This window comes from Cygnus atratus, chromosome 1 (assembly GCF_013377495.2).
Source record: "Cygnus atratus isolate AKBS03 ecotype Queensland, Australia chromosome 1, CAtr_DNAZoo_HiC_assembly, whole genome shotgun sequence".
In the NCBI taxonomy this organism is placed as follows: Eukaryota; Metazoa; Chordata; class Aves; order Anseriformes; family Anatidae; genus Cygnus; species Cygnus atratus.
The window spans coordinates 163,983,025-164,003,133 of NC_066362.1; the positions used below are offsets into that span (position 1 = coordinate 163,983,025).

Consider the following 20,109-nt stretch of genomic DNA (forward strand, 5'->3'; position numbering starts at 1 on the left):
TATGTAGTCAAGAATAGGATCCATCACTGAATGTTGCTGATCACTCTTCAGTTACATGTAGTGACCTTTATTCAATACAAATATTCTCTCAGCAGATCTTCAAAGTCTTGTAGACAAGATGACTGAAAACTTTGTAAGTGAATATAGGAATATTTCATTCCTAAAACAGACAAAGAAAACACATAAAGAAATCCCTCACTCCTCTCCCACTGAATGTGTTGAAATAGGAGTGAGGTTTAGGACAAAGGTATAAAAGGTACCAATACTGGAAGTAAACTGATTTCCACATTGCAAGTTTCAAGTTGGCTAATTTGTGCTCCTTTAACAGGAAAAAGCAGCTTTATTCTTTTTAAAATGTATACTTAGAATGTCTTCAAATTTAATTTTGTTACAGTTACTTACCTCTGTAACAGTGCTGCATTGGAATTAAGGGAGAAATTGAAGGCTAAGTCTACAGGTATAATCATTTAACTCTTTTAAGAGGTCTGTTGTGGAGGATGATGAGTATGCTTAACTTCATTTGCATTGTTCAACAAACATAAAGTGAATTTCAGTATTCTGGGATGAAAAAGTAGTTGTCATTGGTAGCTGTAACACAAATGGCCTAGTTAAATGTTACTGTATTTTCAATCAAGAGCAGTTAACTCCTCATCTTTCAACGCCTTCCAAATCAAAGTAGCCTGCCAGTGTTGTAATGGACAGGTTTATGTGCTGTTTAGCAGCACAGCTTGGAGTGGTTAGTAACTTCAGAAATTTTTGCTGTTTAAACTGAAGGTTTCTTTTTTTTTTTTTTGTCTCAAAATGGCAGCCACAACATATTAGACGATACTTGCCAGAATAGAATTGTAATTAGTAAATCATTAGTAAGTCTACAGTCAGTTGATATTTTTCCTTCACTCAGGAAAGAAGTTTTATTTTAGTAACGCATTAGAGCCTTAAAATTAACAATGGAAAAGTGTTTCAATTTTGGTTAATACATTTAGTATTTGAAAAAAAACTTGAGAGTTCCTTAATCTTGGTTAGATTTCTCTGCACTTTTCAGTGCAGTATGTTCAGTTGGCCAGTTTTGCTTCCTTTTGGTCACGGTGTTAGAGCTGCTTCACTCAGCTTCTAGCTCTGTGGCTGTAGGGCAAGAGCAAAGATGAGGGCTTAAAATCAATTGCACGTTTTTAAGTCTTGTAAATGACCTCTTGAGAGATTTAGAAGCTGCTATGAATACAGATGGCTGTGCTAAATCCTAATATCCCAATGTAATGATTGATGGATTTTTATCAGCTCTTCACTGTCTCTCTCAAAATCTGGTGAGAAGTGAAGGAACTGGTGTACAGTACTGTACCATACAAACATGTTTGTTGGGTTTTTTCAAGCTGTTTGGGGGGCTTGATGGGAGTGGTGAGAGGTGAATGTAGTAGTTGCACTGTCTTCTTTTCCCTGCTAATGAAGAAGTTTTGTATGTTAGAATATTCAGAACCTGGTTAGACTATTTTTCCATTCCTATCAAACACCAGTTTTCTAGTCTTGAGGATATTAAGTTATGCCTTAATGGACTCATTGTACACTAAGTGTAATGTAGCTTAGATTACCATTTTCTGAGTGAGCTAATCTGGAGAGCTGTCCCTGCAATTTTTTCAGATTGGGACTTGAAGTAGTAGAATTTCAGTTTATTGCTTAAATATAATTCTGTTGGTGGTGGGTTTGTTTGTTTTGTTTTAGAAGGCTGTGAGAATTTAAAAACATCTTTTTAAAGATCTATATTTAATACACTAAAAGATACAGAAATAGCTGTTAATATGATGATTACAAAGGGCCTCTTCATTCCGTGATATTTCATTACTTTACTCTTGCTCAGCCTGTGATGTAAAACTTCTAGATGATCACTACTGAGATACAGATTTGGTGTTTAACCAGAGGTTTGGCTTTTGATGCCCATACAGAAGGGGAAAATTATTTTCTTTCAGTCTTATTCTGCTTGGAAGAAAAAGAAATCTGGAAAATAATTAATATTAGTCAAAGCTGTTTTGTACTGAGACAATGTTATCTGAGGCTTCATATATTTGAGCAATTTTATACTTTTCTGAAGTGTAGCTAATTCAGTTATTTCAGCAATTAGTTTTACTGTGGCAGGCTGAGTATCAGTTAAATCTGTTTAACTAACATCTGCTCAAGGCACTACAAGCTTGAAATCAGTTTGTCGGTAACACTGTTCTTTGCTCATTGCTGAGCATATACTTAAATATACAGCAGAACTGTCTACTCATATGCAATAAGTTTCATTTAATATTAGTGCAGCTTTTTTCCATAAATTTATTTAAGTATTTATGTTGATGCTTTCAGGACCTGGAAGTTTTATTTGTTTCAAAGTTTCTTAAAAAAAAACTTTGTACTTGCATACATATAAATTGTATCAAACTCATACCTGACTTTCTGTTTTAAGAAAGCTTTCAAGAGAAGGTTGTGTGTTTTTGTCCTTAATTACCAGCAGGTAAGGTTTTGTGAAGTTACATTGTTATACTTGAGTTTATGACTTCTGTCTGAAAGAGGTGATGATTGTTAATAAAGCTGATTTTTGAAATAGAAATCTTTATATTTGTTACTGTTTTAGAACTCAGATTTGCCATAGATTTAGTGAAAGCAGTTGCTTTATATTTAGTGGTTTAGTTTATCTTACACATACAGAAATGCATCTTTCACATTTGTTTAACAGTAAGTACACAGTCAAGTATTTAGAAGAGAGAAAGTGCCAAAATTATTATCATAAATATTACTTCCATCTCATTTTCTCATACCCACCCCAGTTGTCTTGCATGCATGTGTTGGCTAGTCTGCATCTCTTTTTGACCATAAAAAGCCCTAGCAATTTTTCCTCTGGACCTGATTTATACAGCTTAACTGTCAGTAGAAAAGAACTTTAAGAACAAAGGAAGAGGAATGTAATCCATTTTTACTTTCAGTGTTTTGAACAAAAGCAGCAAACTGTAGCAGAGGACAATAAAACAAAAATGAACCTTAGTGCCTGCATCACACAGTGTCAATTTACACAAATAAATAAATAAAAAAATGCTGTGATAATAAATTGCCACTCATCATCTGAAAAAAAAACAGTTTTAAAGAATGTGCAGTTAACAATTAATATGGCCTTGTAAGATTATTAAGATTGTTTTTTGTTTGTTTTTTACCTTAAACCTAGAAGTATGGGTATCTTAGTATCTTAGTAAAATATGTTCCGCTTTTAACTAAGTATTTGTCCTCAGTTTCATTTTTTGAAATAACCTTCAAAGTTTACCTACTGTTGACCTGTTAGATAGGCTTTTTTTTGTATATTAAGAGTTTGTCTCTGTATTTTATTATTTCCTAAAACAGTCTGTTCTTTCTCTTACAAACATTCAAGAAGACAAAAATAGGGTTTTACGATGGAAAGTATCATCGAAACTAGGAGATTCAGTTAGTAAATCTGTACTGAAAAGCTACTGTGTTTGAAAGAACATAAATAAATTGTGAAATCAAACACTGATGAGTTAAGAAATGGCAGAATTGAGATTTCCTGTGCAACCTTAATTTATATTGCTTATGTACGTACATTATGATACAGTTTTTAATGATGTGATTGTGTACTATTTTTTCAGGTAACCTGCTACATTCAGTGCATTGGTCTACACTAAGTGGCCACTTGAGATCATTAATTTCAGTACTCTGTAATTACAGCTAGTCAAATAGCATTTGTTTAGGGAAAGATACTAGAAGAAATCAAAATATACATAAAACAAATATAAATCAAATAGAAAACTCTGAGGAAATTCTGCCAAAGTGCTTAGATGGCCTAGAATGCAAAAAAGCACTTAAGTGTGTATACAGACACTCTGTTATCCCATAGTCAGCTGCTTTGTTTAATAAACACATTCTATTTTTCTAGAATAAAATTACTTCTGTTGATTAACAATTTCTGCTTTATGCTTTTAATTCACTGCCAAAGTCCATTTTGAAAGGCTTGGATCCTGCAGGACCCAGAAAGAAAGCTAATGTTTCTAGCTTTGAGATGTTTGATTTGGGAGCTATGGGAAAACATTCTATAAAAACTAAAGGGAGAGAGTGAATATCATTTTGCATCATACAGCAACTGATTTAAAATAGCAACATTACAGTCTACTAGTGACTGTCATTCCTTTATCTCTCTAACCTGAGCTACTAAAATAACTGAATAATAGGTTATTATTCCCTATGTAAGTCTACATTAGAAGCTTCTGGAAGAGTTTTTCGAATGATTTTCTGCATTTTTTTAACAAAATAAAGGAAGCATCTGGTGTATGGCTGAATTGTTCCACCAAAATAATTAATAGTACTTAAACTCTGCTCCCTTTGTACAGGCAACTTTTGATGTAAGTAGAAAGTAGATGCAGTCTTTATGAATTGTTCTAGTGGTTTGTTTCCTGTGGTGTTATATTCAAGGGAGAGAAGGTTCTTTAGAGCACGATTGAACATTCAGGCATCATAATATAATCAGAATGCAGATATTTCCTATCATATTCTCATTATGTTACAGATCTAGCATGTATAAAAAGCCAAAAACAATGATAGACATACTCATTCTGTTCCATGGATTGGATACAAATTATTATGAAATGGAGAAATACTGTATTTAACTTTATTTTGGACTTGAGTTCCTCATGTAATTGATGGGAACATATAGGATATAGGAATATCCAGAAGCAAAGCTGCTTTAGTCAGAAGGTTGGACACTTTTACAGAGTCATTGTATTGACTAGGGGAATGTAATTCAGTTAAGGGGCTTGGCAGTTATAAGCAGCAGTGTAGTAGCAGTATGCTGCCATCCTTTTATGCATCCCCACTATTCTTTATCTCCCAAATTTCTAATAATTCTTTTACTTACCCTAACATACTTAGCTTCCTTCTGTCCTCCTGAATTTCTCTCTCTTGCCATCTTTGCTCTTAACACCAAAATGCCAAAGATTGCTTTCAGGGCTACATTTGGTCCCGTGGGCTATATGTTCTGCAGGCATTTTCTGGAACTTTGGAATTTTTTGTCTAAATTATCTAGAACTCACATACTCTGATTACTACAAATACCTTAGACCCACATACTTCATACTTGCACTCTTTGCAGTCCTTGGATCTTTTTTTGTGACTGTTTTCTACTCCGAGCTTCACTTTTGTCGTATTGTCAGGTCCATTCTCTATTTCTTGGGCTTTTTATTTCATTAGGAACTTCTCAGTAGTAAGCAAGTCCCAGTCTTCCATCACTATCTTTTTTTCTGTTCAACTCCAGTCTGTTTCCTCCTGCTATTCACCTAGCTTTGCTCAGTATCTTTTATCCTCCTAACACTCCTAGCTTTCGTAATTTGCCTGTCATTTGTCTCTCTCCCCTTTCTTGACTTTTCCTGGTCTGCCTCAGTACCTCCCTTCCAACTTGGAAAGAGAGAAAGGGATAATATTTTTTGTGTGAATTTAAGAACTAGCAATTGAGATGCTAAGCACAGCAAGTGGCCTGGCAGAAGGTAGCCTTTACCAAAAATGGTAACTGAGAATATGGAGTGGTATTAAAAATCTATTAAACGGAAGCTCAGATTGATAGGAGACTGAAAAGTAGGAAAAACAGCAAGACAACTAGAGGAGGAAGCTTCATAATGAAGGTAAATCAAAAGCAAATGATGATTCTTGGTCATAAGGAGAAGTTAGTTCTTAATTAGCAAGTTGATCTATTCTGGTTGAACTGGGTAAAGAGACTCCAAGGTTGAACCAAAACCTCCATGGTTAAACCAAACCAAAAATCTATGCTGCATATAAAAACCATAGATGTCTAATGAGGCTTTTAGGCATTATATTAGGTAACACATGTAGGAAATTCAAAGCTAAGAGGAAAGGCAGTAATTATTTTTTAACACGTTTATAGTTTTTCTTTTTTAAGTCAACTTTAAAAAGTCAACTTTTGTCAACTTCGGTGTGTGAAGTTTCTTCATCTGAAGGTTCCAAAGCCAGATAGATTTGGCCCAACTTCCACTTAAATTTCTGTTCATACTGTTCCCTGTCAGTGAGAGAAACTCACTGAGATGACTCTCTCAGTGAGAGAGTCTGATGGTGTAAAGCTGATAACAGGAAACTTGAGACAATGAGCATTTACAGAAAGTTAGCCAAAATCAATTTGTAAGTAAAGATTAGCTATGGGAATTGATGATCTTGGGGAAGAACAGGGAATACTAATTTTCAAAGTTTCATACAAGTCATTTAAAATGTGACACAAAGCCCGATTTGGAGTTTTTTGTTTTTCTTTTGAAAGTCCATTCATGGACTGGGTCTGGAGACCTGTGGAATGGCGTGAGGTATTTGTCAGAATTAGTTACTCCTTTTTTATGATTTCCATGTGATGTCAGACTTCCAGAAGTAGGAGATGCTTCCAAAGAAATTCCTGATGGCAGGCTTAACCTTTAAAATAGAGTAGAAAGTACAGATTTAAGCAAAAAATTGCTGTTCCATTGTCTGCATATAATCAGCTTTGATTAAACTTAATATAGCTCTGCATGGGTCTAGATTAAAAAAAATAATAATCTGAAGAAAATGTTAAATAAATACATTATTGCTTTCTTCAAATATGTATCTTCTCTTGAAGATTTGACTTTTACCTAGATGGGAAAGATTCAAAGAATAACTTAAATAGATTGCAAGATTGATAAGTAGATCAGAAAAACAATCATATCTGAATAATTTTATTCATGGAACCAGTTATTTTTGGATTGCTGTTTTCTTTATAATTGATAAATAAATTTTAAATATGGTAATGACAAACAGTTGTGTGGTTATGTTGTTCTTTAAATTCAGCACTGATATGGTGATATTGTTCCAAATTATTGTTTTTGAATGTAGTATTGTAGGAAGTAAGATGTGATAATTAATCTTTTATACTATTAAATACCGTAATGTATATTTGCTATCAAATTTTACTCCACTGTGAGTCTGTGTTTCCATTACAGTTCCATTACAGTAAAGTTGCATACTTAAAAATTCAGGTAAAGCTATCATTGTGGGATGTTCACTGTTTCTTTGCATAATATTTTGGTCTTATTATCAAGAGATAATGAATTTCTTTTCATTGGGGCTTTTTGAATTTAGACAAACAAGATTTATTATATAGTTACTTTTTTTTTCATTGCTTTTAATTTGAATTTTGTTTAACACATTGTTTCCATGTTGTGAGCTTTCCTATGCATGTGCAAAATGTTTCTCCTCAGGCCCCCTTGTATTTCCTGGTCCTATTTTTATGAACCATCGAGAACAGGCTCTAGCCAGAATCAGACCCCATCCAGCACAGCTAAAGCATAAACGGGACAAGCACAAAGGTATTTGGACTTCCTTTTCAGCTAGGGTGAAAATAAGCCAATCCTCCCACCTCACCTCTTCATGCACTGAATCTGTCTTTTCAAAGAAATGCACAAAATGGCTTCTGCCTTTCTTTGTGTTAGTACTTTGTTACCTGAGGAGAAAGAGAACGCATTTACATGTTGACTTTTTGTTTTTTTTAAGTGTAAATGTTTGGTAGTCTGCATTATCTTCGTTTTCCTTTCTTTTTTTTTTTTTTGAATGAAATATGCATTGCTTTCCTGTGTCTTTTCTCATTTCTAAGGTTGCCTCATTTCTAAGGTTCTTTCTCATTTGTAGGAAACTTTCACACCTGCTGGTGACTCAGCTGTGACATTAGTACTGTTAGTGTTTTTGTTTGTTTGTTTTTGAACTTCTGTGCAGTATATCTGGGGTGATTTCCTTTAACATAAATTCTATACTTGCTAATTCTAGCATAGTTTTTCATAGGTATGTTGTCTATTAACAAACCTTTTTTAAAGAAAGAAAATATTTAAAGTAATGTAAATAACACTTTTTTTTGCTAGCTTTGAATGGGGAAAGTATAAATCAGAGTACAATTTTTACATTTCAATATTCATGAACTAAACAGTTCTTTTTTAGAACGTAAGGAGTTATCGTTGATATTTCTGAAACTTCCATATGTCTGGAAAGCCAACTCAGTAAACATTTAATTTCAAAGTGTGTAATGTGTTGAGGTGTGATTTTTTTTTTTGAGATACTATATTACTAAAAATTTCAACTGAAGTGACTGTAGTTGAACTGTATCAAATCTGATCATAGTCTGTATGTATCTGTATATAGATGTGTGTGTAAGTATCTATTTATAAAGGAAGGATATGTTTGTAAAATGCAGATTACAGACCTGATCAAAGTAATCAGAAAGCTCTAAAATGGTGTGGGCCCAGAATGTTTCAACATTTTTAAAGAACAGCTAAAAAAAAATGTGAAAAGAATTAATGCAAGTTAGTGATTTGTATTTGGCATGTATAGAAACAACTTGTATGACAATTTGAAGACTTCTGGGATATGATTTCAGTGGGGGAGAGGGGTGATAGGCCTACATAGTTGTGAACATACCTGATAATGAAATTATCTCAAGTTTTTTTTAGGGGAATGGAAACAGAATCTGGTCCTTTTTTTTGCATAAACGTTGAGAACCCTTCTCTGACCCAAGATGGCTTCCTGAAAGAAGGCCATAAATTCCACTAGAAACACCTCTTAACTTTCTAACAAAGGAAAGCTGGTGAAGTGGGTTGCTCTCAAAGTAATGGGTGAAAATCCTGGAGAAGATAAGAAATATACCTTATCTTAAAAGGCATTCTTCATTTGCTTCTCTTACTACATGTAGAAGATAAAATCAATAATCTCAAGCAGTCTGAGGCAGGGATGTTGACTTCAGGAAAAGGACACTGCAGCATTGAAATGAGTATGCTCTTTTGTCTCACTTTTGAATGTGATGTTTTCCAAGCCAGCATTCTTACTTCATATGTTTCTGGTGAGGTAGTCTTTTAACAGTTCACATCAACCAGACCTTCAAGATCTTCTTGCAGGGAAAATGCATTTCAGCTGGTAACATTGATGAGGCAAGGACTAGACTTGCTGATACCTGTTCCTGCTTCGCAGTCTTCAGCTGCATATCTTCTCCCGATAATGATATTTATTTAAACTTGAATGTGAACAGCTTCTTCAGGGCTGACAGTTGTGGTCTAATTTAAAAACTTGTACATTGTTATATTATCAAATCTACATGGCTTTTATTTGTGGAATTATTCTGTTGAATTCTTCAGTTGAAAGCTCCTTTAACTTTATCATGAATAGCCGTTATCTGGAAAGCTTGCCACTGTCATCCACTCATTTCACATTTATAGGGTCTGCATATTAAGATCTTTCTTATTGCAAAAAATGTGTATTAAACATAATTGTAATCTTTCTAATTTGTGTCTGCATCTTCATCACAAATAGAAAGGAGTAGGCACCACCTTCTTTGGTAATCATGGAGTGCTTTGAAACTAAGAAGAGAAATCAGCTGGTCCTTCATCCTCATTCTGTAACAAGATAGTGACTTCCCAGTCTGTATCTCCAGTCCCAGGGGACTTTATCATCGCAGATCTTGAGTAAACAAGATTAAAGTCTGCAGAAGTCTGTACATTTTTCAACTATAGAAATCAACTGAGTGGAAATTAAAAACAAAGTAAGCTCCTTGAGTCAGTTAAGGTTCTGTAGCAAACACTGCCTTTTTCCTGTATTTTGAAGTAGTGGTAATACAAATAATAGTAATAATAATCCAAAGAATATGAAAACAAATACCAGAAGGACAAAGGTTAGAAGAAGCTGAAATTGTAGGGATGGAACAAGTTATATAACAATGATTTTGTAAATGCTAATCCAAAATTATCAGTGTGTTCACGAAAATTTATGTTCTACTTTTTAACTTTAAGGGTAAGGAAAAGAGAGTTTGAAGCACTTACCAGAGAAAAACACTTAACAAAACCTGCTCGCCAATACTGGTACAAAAATTTAGGATAGAATTGTTGCTATTGAGTTTGTAATTAGAATGCAAATACATTACCACATTATCATAAGTGTCATGCACTTGAGATTCTGCAAGTCAGATTTCACCCAAGCTCTGTAGCCACCTCTCAAGTATTCAGTGGACTTGCTTATTTTTCTCCCCTTGTAGGAGGGATGATTTTTACAGCCAGAGTGTGTTTCCTTTCCCTCCTGTACCTCCTGCACTGTTGTAGCTATAATATTGCTTACAGATGTTTCAACTAAAGTCTGTGGTGGACAGTCAAGCTGCAGTCACAGGCTGATTTGTTCAAGTAATGTGGTATATAGAGCCTATAGATACTAAAGCATTGAGAACATCCCATGAGGATTGAACATCACAAATACTAACCAGTAACTTGACTGATAGGCATTTATTTAGGTAATCTCTGCTGAACTTAAATAAAGATACGTTGACAAATGGTGTGGTATTATTAAGAGGCAGTTATTCTATGAAATTTTTATGTACACAAGTATGTAGAATTAAAGCTTTTCATCTGTGGGGAGAAGAACCACGTTTAACATCCTTGGAAGCACTTTTTCCCTCCTCTATAAATGGTCCATGAGAAAAAAGCAAATATTATCACCCTTCCTGTAGCAGTGGGAGACCAAAAAAATGGTTTGCCTCAGGTCTGGGCCCAGGTTCTGAGGTGCCATTCTGTAAGGTATTTTTTTTCTCCAGAAGAACTCTCATCTATAGCTCATGACTTCACTTGCTTTTAGAACTGATTGAGTTTTTTCTTTGTTGCTGGAAAACAGTGGAGAGTTGGATTTTTTTTTGTGTGTTTTTGTGGTAGCAATATTAACCAGGAGAGCTTTTGAGCACAGGGGAAAAGATTGTCTTCAGAAACTCATTTCCCTAAGGAAAAGGGAGTTGAAGGGTGTTTTTGTGTGTTGTTAATAGTTATACCAGTTAGCACACTTTTCTTTCCTAAGTGTGTAAGGTATCCAAGTTGAAAAAACAGCATTGTGAAGTTGTTCATAGCACCCACCCCTCAGTGATGACAGCATGAAGCATTTTGGAGCTTTCCCTCAATGCTTTCTTCTCTTTCATAGAGATGAAAGAGACAAAGTGGAAGTCTAGTTGTGTAACATTGAAAGTACTAACTTTCTTGCTTGAAGAGCAATCTCTGCTTCATTAGTGTTTCTTTCTGTGCTTTCCCCTTTAGGTTGCTTTGATATTACTTCTAGTGAAATGAGTATGTGCACAATTGTTTGAAGAAAAGCAAGCATGTGTCTCCATAGTTACATTTGTTCATCAAGACACATTCCATTCCTGCATTCTTAAAGACTTTGACAAGTTAGCTTTGGAACTGAAAAGTCCCAACTCTGTAAATCTTTTTCCTTTAAAATAAATCTGTTTCTTGGATAAGGAAATGCAGAGAATTATTTTCATGTGAATGTTCTTTTCTCTACATCGTACACAATAGTATTTAGCATTTCCTTATGCATAATATGGTATCATACTATGCTGTGTGTCTAGTTGGTTTCATTTTGGGAAGCACATACAGCCCCATTACATACATAGTAGACGTGCCTTCCTGGCAGATGACTGTTGCAAAGTGCATTTGCACAGTGGGAGAACTTATATTTGTCAGCACAGCCATCAGTGATGGAGGAGGAGAGACAAGGGGCTACAGGTGACCATTGAGAACAATTCACTTTGCTCTGTTAGAAAAATATGTGTGAAAGAGGGAAGCACTAAGTAGGCTGCTTCCTGAATAAAATATATGGTAGCAATATTAGCCCTTAGAACCATCTATTGATTACTTTGTCATATACAGTTTAATACAAAAGTTGGTGTAAAAAGTTGATAGGTATTTGAGAAGTAGCCAAATTATTAACTGAAATAGTAGAAGCATGTTAAAGCAGAATTATATGACCAGAAAAAATACATGTTTTTTCAGGTGTGGATTTTTTTTTTTAACCTTTTGTTGTTGTTAAATAGTCTCTTTGTATTCACTTTTTTTTTTCTTCTTACAAATAAATGTGCAGACAGGCCTTCAGAAACATTTCTTCTAACGTGTATACAGTCTGGTAGTACCCAAGTGATACTATTGGAAAAAACTCAAAATTCCCATGGTATTTATAAGATCTAGACAGTTTCTTTACTGTGTCTCCATTTCACACATACCCAACATGGAGCGTTGGTGTAAATCTTTTGATGAAGGCTGCCTGTGTTTTAGAATGGATACGTTACTTATTCTGTTAACCTACTTCTTTAAAAGCATTACTTAATACCTCTGTGCATCGTTTCTATACAGATGCAAAGTACATGGAGATTCATTTATCTTCTGTACCCAGTCATCACTAGAAAATACCTTTTTTTAAAAAGTAAGATTTGTTATTTATTTATTCATTTATTTATTTTGTGATGTGTTGAAGTTAATTTGAAAGATTTGCAAGTTCTTAAGTACTATGTGCACACAGTAAATAACAAATGCTCAGAGTTCAGACTTCCACTAACAATTGTTCAGGAAAGCATGTAGAAACATTTAATACAGATCTGAATTAACAACACATCGAAAGCTTTCAGCAGCAGTTGTTTCTCTGTATGAATTTTGTTAATAAGGTAGTAGTAATTGGTCAGAATTATCACAGAAGCAATGTAGAATCTCTTGGGTGCACTTACTTTTCACTTCATCCCTTTTCTCCTCATTCTCTGTGCTAGAGAAACCTCTAGTTTAAAAGGATTTTGTAACAGTAGCTACAGGTGTGTTTACTTGGCCCACTTTGGTAATGTGTGTATACTGTAGTCATATATGACATTGGTCATTACAAAAATGCACTTTCTTCAGAGCTTTTGTTGCCAGATTCCTTCACAGGTGTAAGTGTTTCAGTGGTGCTGAGCATGTTCTCTTTCTCTGTCATATTAGTTTCCTGCTGGTGTTACGAAACCACCTTCCTTTGTGACCCTGTGACAATATAGTTTAATTACAGTCTAGTTAACAGACAAACATCTTTTTCCCAAGATAGTGGCTTTCAAGAAGTTGATAAATAATGCACTTATTTGTCACTTCTGTACTGTTATCTGATGCAAGTGCTGTTTGATTATAGGAACCAATGATGCACTGCATACTTAATAACAGAAATCAGAGAAATGTTTAAAATTCATCGTAGACCAGAAACAGACGTGGTGGTAGTGGGTATATCAGTGTTGTTAGAGATTAATTGTGTAACTAATCGTTAGTTATGTAAAGCAGGGCCAAGTTGGAGTCAAGTGAAATCCTTAACAAATAGATATTGAATAAACCAGACCAGTCTATACCTCTTGTGTTCAAGTACAGTACCTTCTGTGTAATTGATAATGTTATTTCCGTGAAGAACAAAAGTGATGGTTATTAAGCAAAACTTCTGAACTTATTTCACTTTCCTGTTTTGCTCATCATTTTTTTTCCGCTCTTCAGAAGTTTCTGCTTTAGAGTATGTGCTATTTTCCTATTGTGTGTGTAAGTTTGATGCGGTAGATTGTTCAGGAGTAGAGCTTCTGTCTTCTTCCAGATGATTCCTTGTTCCTGATTCCTTTGATTACTTGTTTTGAGCTCTCTCTCACTATTCTGTGAGTTCTTTCTCCTACCTTACAAATGGCAGGGTGGGGACTATTGACTATTCTTGTTCTTCGTTCTAACATAACATTTTTGGAAGACATGATATATAATTACAAGTTTTGTTTATAGACGGAAGTGGAGAAAGAGGTGAGAAGGATGCAAGCAAAATCACAACCTATCCACCAGGGGCTGTCCGCTTTGACTGTGAACTGCGAGCTGTACAAGTCAGTTGTGGATTTCACCATTCAGGTAAAAATAAATAAATATGAATTATAGTGTAGATTCCTTCCCTCCTTTCCTCCCTTCCTCCCTTCCTTCTTTTTTGAAGTTTGAAAAAGGTTGCACTATCATTTTGTAGTATACTACACTGTCCTCAACAGTGCAAGGCACCATAGAAATACCATATATGGAATTATATCAGAGCTTTTAAGCGATTTTTGAGCCATTTGGTAACAGCTGCATGGCACAATTGTATCCCTGTGTAGAGATGCTAGCTGTGATAGGTTGTGGAAGATGGTATAGATCTTTTGGTGTTCCAGTAACAATTGGTATCTATTCTGCCTAGAAAGACTAACCAGCACTGGTACAATACACTGTTAACACATACATATCTCAGAAAAATATTGGTTTTTTTTTGTTTGTTTTCAGTGGTTTTGATGGAGAATGGTGATGTTTACACATTTGGATATGGGCAGCATGGGCAACTTGGACATGGTGATGTTAATTCCAGGTAAGCCGGTAATTGCAAGGCATGACTGTGTATTGCTGTACTGCTGTATAAAAAGTGGCTACGTTTCTCTGTAGCCAGGAAATGGGAAAACTCATATATTTTCCCAGTTAGGTTTTGCACTTACTCCCCATAACCCCCTTGGGTAGATCCATTGTTAGTAGTAACCACACTGTTGTACTGTGTAGGTAGCTTGTTTCGTATGTGAAGGCTTGTGTGCATAGTTATTTGTATGGCTTTGATAATTGGGTCGTAAATGCTTCTGTCTCTTTATTTCTCTGTCCACATATAAGCGAATGACGTTGAAATCTCCTTAAGGTATCATTATTTCTGGAAAATATTGCATATGCAATAATTAAAATACTGTGAGGTTATAAACTGAGATTAACCTATTTCTGTTATGTTACTGGCAATAGTTTGCTTTTGACTCTTTGTTTTTAATTAGTTTCCAAAATTAAATCACTAGGTGAGTCTCAGCTGCATGTCGTAGGCACTTACTTTACAGGTCAGCATGAGAGTGACATGCTTTTTGTGGTCAGTGGAAATAGAGAAGTCAACAGAGTCTGGAGAACTATTTGACTAACCAGCTGCCACTTACCTAATTTAGATATGTTGAGTAGCTCTGTAAAATATATTGCCTTGATTTCCATTGACTACAGTGAGAGTACAGACAACTAAATACAGGTGTCTCTAATGGGAAGCTGAATCTCACTCTTAGTGTCTCATCTGCTTATTGAAATAGACAATCAATGTCTTCCAGTAAAAGGAAATACAATAGTGTTCTTTGGGTATGCCCATATACCATATATGTGTACGACGTGATTTTTAATAGTAGGGATTATTGAGGCTTTGTGTATGTCCAGTAATGCCCAATATCTTTATATAAAAGACATGTAGAGGGAGCATCCGTGACCTGTCTTCAGTTCTTTCTTTTGTAACAGTGAGATGAAAATTGCTTGAACATCTATCCTAATCTCTTTCAAGACTTCCAAATAATCTCTTTTTGTCAAGTTTCTGAAGAAATCATCTTCTTCTTAAATCTTTCATTGCATTCACTAAACAAAGGGAGAGAGGGAAGGAAGAATGAAAGTTTACAAGAAACATTACTTTGCATTGGCTGCTGTGCCGAATTGTAGTCTCTGAACTGTTACACTTACTCAGCCAGCATTGGACTGGTGAATGCTGTCCCTGTTTCTGCCTATAATAGGGCCACATCACAGATAAGTAGTCTTTTTCGTTCCTGGAAATTCATGGATACTTGAAGCTGCAACTGCTTTGGCAGGCAATTCAAGTCACTCCTAGGATAAGGCTAGTTGTTCTTTTAAAGACTGAAGAGATACAAAAAGCAGTGGCATTTGTACTGGTAACTTACTGTCTCCCATTTCCAACTTAAATCAAATTGCTTGGTTTTTTTTTTTAAGGCATCAGGGCTATCTGCACTATTTGTCAGAATTCCAGGCAGTAAACGCCGCATCTGTTGCTTATTTAGACAGAAACTGGATGGAGACCAAATGTAGTTCCAAATGAGATCCTAGAAGAGAATGTGAAACATCCTGTGTCAAAAGATAGTGCCTGACCAGGCCTAGAAGCTGAGGAGCAGCTTGGCACTGACCTTTGTATCATTCTACAAAAGATCCTAGACAGTGTCTGAAAAAAGCCTCGAAGAAATTTGGAATATGTCCTGTGCATGAGAACTGGCTGTAGTACTATATTGCTGTTTAGCACCATCATTCAGATGATGATTTCCTCATTGATGTACTTCTTTTTCCAGCTTTAAGTAGAGATCACTCCTCTGTCCTCACAGTAAGGGACTCAGAGAAGGAAACAGGGAATCCTTATGCAGAGTTCCACCTCAGTTGGGACGCAGTGGTGCTGAGATGGCCAGCTCCAGCCAGGTCAGTGGTATGTCAGTCATGCAGTGTGTCACATTGCCTGTATTGACCTCGGGAAGACCATCGTCTTCTGAATCCAGGAACTGATGATCTTCTGTGTTTCCAGGAGAGGGGGAAAAAAAAAAAAAGAGGAGATACTGTTTAGGCAGCCTAGCTAATACATGGTGGCCCCTGAAATCAAGAACCGACAGGACAAATGCAGCAACTCTCATTTTCATCTGAGGGAGCCATCTTCATTACCAGATGATGTAATGATTGAAGTTTCTGGGCAGCAAGTGATCCTTTCAGAGACTTCTGTCTTTCACTGTAAAGTGAGTCATGAAAATGCTTAGCTATTTTGAATTCTGCACAACTGTCTAGACATGTCGTATTCCCTAATTAAGGGGATTCTGGACTCCTCGTTTAGACAGTGATAAGCACCACAAATTCTTTGTACTACTCCAGAAAGAATAAGGCATGTTACATGCCCTAAAAAGACTTCAGACTATTTTCTGTGTTCACAAGCAAACAAACCAGCAGATGAACAGGATGACGTGATTCTCAATAAACCATTAACAGAGCTGAAATGGTGTGGAGGAACAAGCAATATGCACAGGATGATGATGTTTTTTCTTCAGCAAAGACTTCAGTCACTCACAGATGGACAACATACAGAAGCAAGTGATCTGGTTCCTGGGAGACCATTTTTTCCATATCAGTATGCTGCAGCCATTAAACTAGTCTGCATAGGCTTTCTGTTGTAAAATCCACAGCAGTAGATGTTGATGAGATATTTGCTACGTGAAGGATTTGACATCCCCTGCTCTTCAAACTAGATGCTGAATGGGTGGATAGAAACTCAGTGGAAGCAAGAAACACTTTGTGGTATCTAGTATTGGTTAAAAATTGTGCATCTTGTGTTCGCATAAGCAAGGAACTGTTCCTTGGTGATGCTTCTCTCAAGAAAGTGTGACTTAAAACTTCAGGATCTTTCTGTTACTGTTCAAAGTTTGCTTGCATTTCTTGTACCTACTGTTGCTTTCAGCACTTCTTTAGCAAGCACATAATGTGGCAGTCAAGCTCCAAAAATGGAACTACTGAAGTAGAACAAACCTGATGTATCTTTGCTTCCGAAGGGTCAACAATGACATGGAAGAAATACTTGAGCATACCTTCCATGGACAGTCAGAGATGTTCTATGAGAAGACAAAGGGTAAAGACTACTCTATTATCTCTACAACAAAACATGTCCCGTAAGACTATTTCTAGGTGCATTGTCCAATTATTTTACTTCAGTAGTGGACTGCAGGTCGCACTTAAATCTTTTCACCAAGCTTCCATTTACATCTAAAATCTAAAGATCTCCGCTTTGTTTATTTTTTTAACCCCTATACTGTCCATCTCTGCCTGCAATTTACAGAAGTTTTCCTTTGACACGGTACACAGTAACAAATAGCCCACGGTGAACCTGATTTTACAGCACCACGGTCAGCAGCCCCATGTGAAATGTTGTGCACCTGCCAGCCAGCTATCGGCTGGGCATCTGCCATGGACAGCTATCATTCAGACACCTATTGTGGGATGTCTTGTCAAAGATCACATCACATCTGCTGCCAGAAATGCTTACCCTTCAGGACAGAGGAAGGTTTCACTGGGGGTAGCCTAAATTGTATCTGGACTTTTTGCAGGATCCTGAGTTAGCTGATGCATGTGTATCTGCTGCTTTTCATTCAGCAATCTTAAGTTTTCCCGAGGGATCTCAGGTTGCTATTTGTATAGCTGAGCTTGATCTTCTGTGATTGATCTCTGTCAAGTGCCTGTGTCATATTCAGAAGCCCGAGAAACTGTGATTTTGACACAGTGTCCTTCAACTCTTTCTGAGAAGAATACTTCTCAAATGCAGAAAGAGCGCTTGTCAAAACTTTGCCCAAAGGGTCTCTTAGATTTTTAAGTGTCTACATTGCCGTTTTCTATGTTGAGTTTCAGTGGATAGGAAAGTAATTGTATCACGGGTTTTAAATTCCATATAAATCAGTCTACTCTGTTTATTGTATTTTTCCAAATTCCTCTTAGTTTTATGAAGCAAAAAATATTACTCTTATGCAATTTTACTGTATTTTTCGACGTGGTTAAGTGTCTTTATTCCTATTCATTTCCACAGTAGATATGCTATAGTTAGCCATTCCAAAATTGGGTGATCTTAATAAAAGGTCTATAGACAAGTATAACATGCTACATCTGTCTACTTTAGTTGCTTGTCCGCTTTTGCTCTGCTGTTACTAAGCAAATATCATACTCAACAGTCAGATAATATAGCTGATAGATGGAGTAAGATTTGTGTTTGTTTTTTTTTTTTAATGTAAATTGTTGTATTTATTTGTCAGAGTAGACATCATAGTGGTGAGATTAGAGGCTAATACTGCTTTCTGGCCATCTGTACAAAAACACTTTTGTGAAAATTTTTCACTCTAAGAGGAATGTTTTTACAGTATTTTTTAATTTTTTATTTTTTTTTCTGCTTCGGTACCTTTTTGAGCTTTTGTAAAGTTGAATTGATGGTTTGAATGATTGAGGTTGAATAATATCCCTCTAACGTTCCTTCTTTTTGTAAACATTTCGTCATTTCTGCTGCCAAACTTAGCTCTGTATGTGTGTAAATTATCTTCCTGGTGTCCAAACCCATGTGCTTTTAGGCCAACAAAGACTTACAAATTTATGAATGTCATGTTTTGTGTCCTCTACCAAATTCTGTGCTGCTCTTCAGTCTATCTACTTCCACAGTCACCCACTGCAAGCAACTTTCTCCATAAAGGAATCAATTATTTCTGTTATATGTGTGTTCCCTCTCTTTCAGGTCATTATTCTGTCTTCATACTACATTCCTCTGTTCCACATTTCCATGTGTCCACATCTTCCCTCCTCCTACCCTTTCCCTTTAGAACATACAGTGTCTCTTCTTCTTCCTACTTTTTTGCCTGCATTGTAGCCAAAAGCAGAACATGCAGGTAACCCCTCTTTTTCTACATCAGCTGCTAAAGATTTGCTACGTAAACATGGGCTGACACTTCTTTATTCCAGTGTAAGACAATCTGTTCTTATTTTATTAGATTAACTTATTTTTGAAAGTGCATGCAAGTAAGTATATATAGTGCTGCTATTCCCTAGGGTTAGAGTTCTCAAACATGGAGTTATTCTGGAGTCACTTGTTTATCAAATTCACAGTCCAAAATAATTTTGAAGTGTAGGTAGACATTCATTATAGGACTCAAATTCTGGTACAGTTCTTACAGTATCCTGTTCATTTCATTGTGATTTATATAAAAATTTTAGTTGTAGTGTCTCACAGTTCGTTCTTTTTGTCTCTCCTGCAATCTTTCTTTCTTTGCTTCTTGCTCATGCTACTGATTTTTTTTCCTTTATTTTATTAAAATGGTAAATTGATTTTCTTATACCTGTCCATATTTGGGAGGCACAAATATTAGACTTTTCCAGATCTTTATTCAGGAAAACAGTTTGGAGAGGATTGTTCTTTCTCAATTCTGTGAATTTGATGGAGAGCAGGTTTTTAATTCCTTATTCTCCATTAGAAAGTTGCTGGAGGTGGGTGGACCCTCTCTTTTATAGTTCTCTAGACAGCTATCTCAGGAGGGCCATAGCAGTATTGCTTCTGGTCATTGTACTAGAGTACCAACCACATAGGGCTTTGATCATTTCATAAAACAAACAATTTTGTTAAGTACATAACCAACATCCTTACCACAGATTTTTTTTAATGCTACAATTCATTGCTCTATATTTTATATGCCTATACACACACGCATATATATTACTGTAACTACAGTAACAGAAATGTAATCGTACAATAATATAATTAACCATTTTTATTCCATGGCAATTCCTGAGTTTGGTTGAAAAAGGTACTTGATCTGGTTCTCTATAACAAGAAGGTAAAAACTTAAATATCTGGTACAGTTTTTCAAGCTTCTGTTCATTTAATAAGTAAGATGTTGCTTGACTCTGGTTCCATATAGTATGTGAACATAATGAA

The 20,109-nt window shown here is 35.7% G+C and overlaps 1 protein-coding gene across 2 annotated transcripts in view; it reads left to right on the top strand.

Annotated features, from left to right (window-relative positions):
* The window catches only part of MYCBP2 (MYC binding protein 2), a 196,503-nt gene that overhangs the window by 63,375 nt on the left and 113,019 nt on the right, over positions 1–20,109 (top strand). For both annotated transcript variants that reach the window (XM_050708276.1, XM_050708273.1), the window contains exons 18-20: positions 7,239–7,346; positions 13,593–13,712; positions 14,112–14,193. In XM_050708276.1, the coding sequence (XP_050564233.1) occupies positions 7,239–7,346; positions 13,593–13,712; positions 14,112–14,193 (310 nt within the window). The remainder of the gene's footprint in view (positions 1–7,238; positions 7,347–13,592; positions 13,713–14,111; positions 14,194–20,109) is intronic.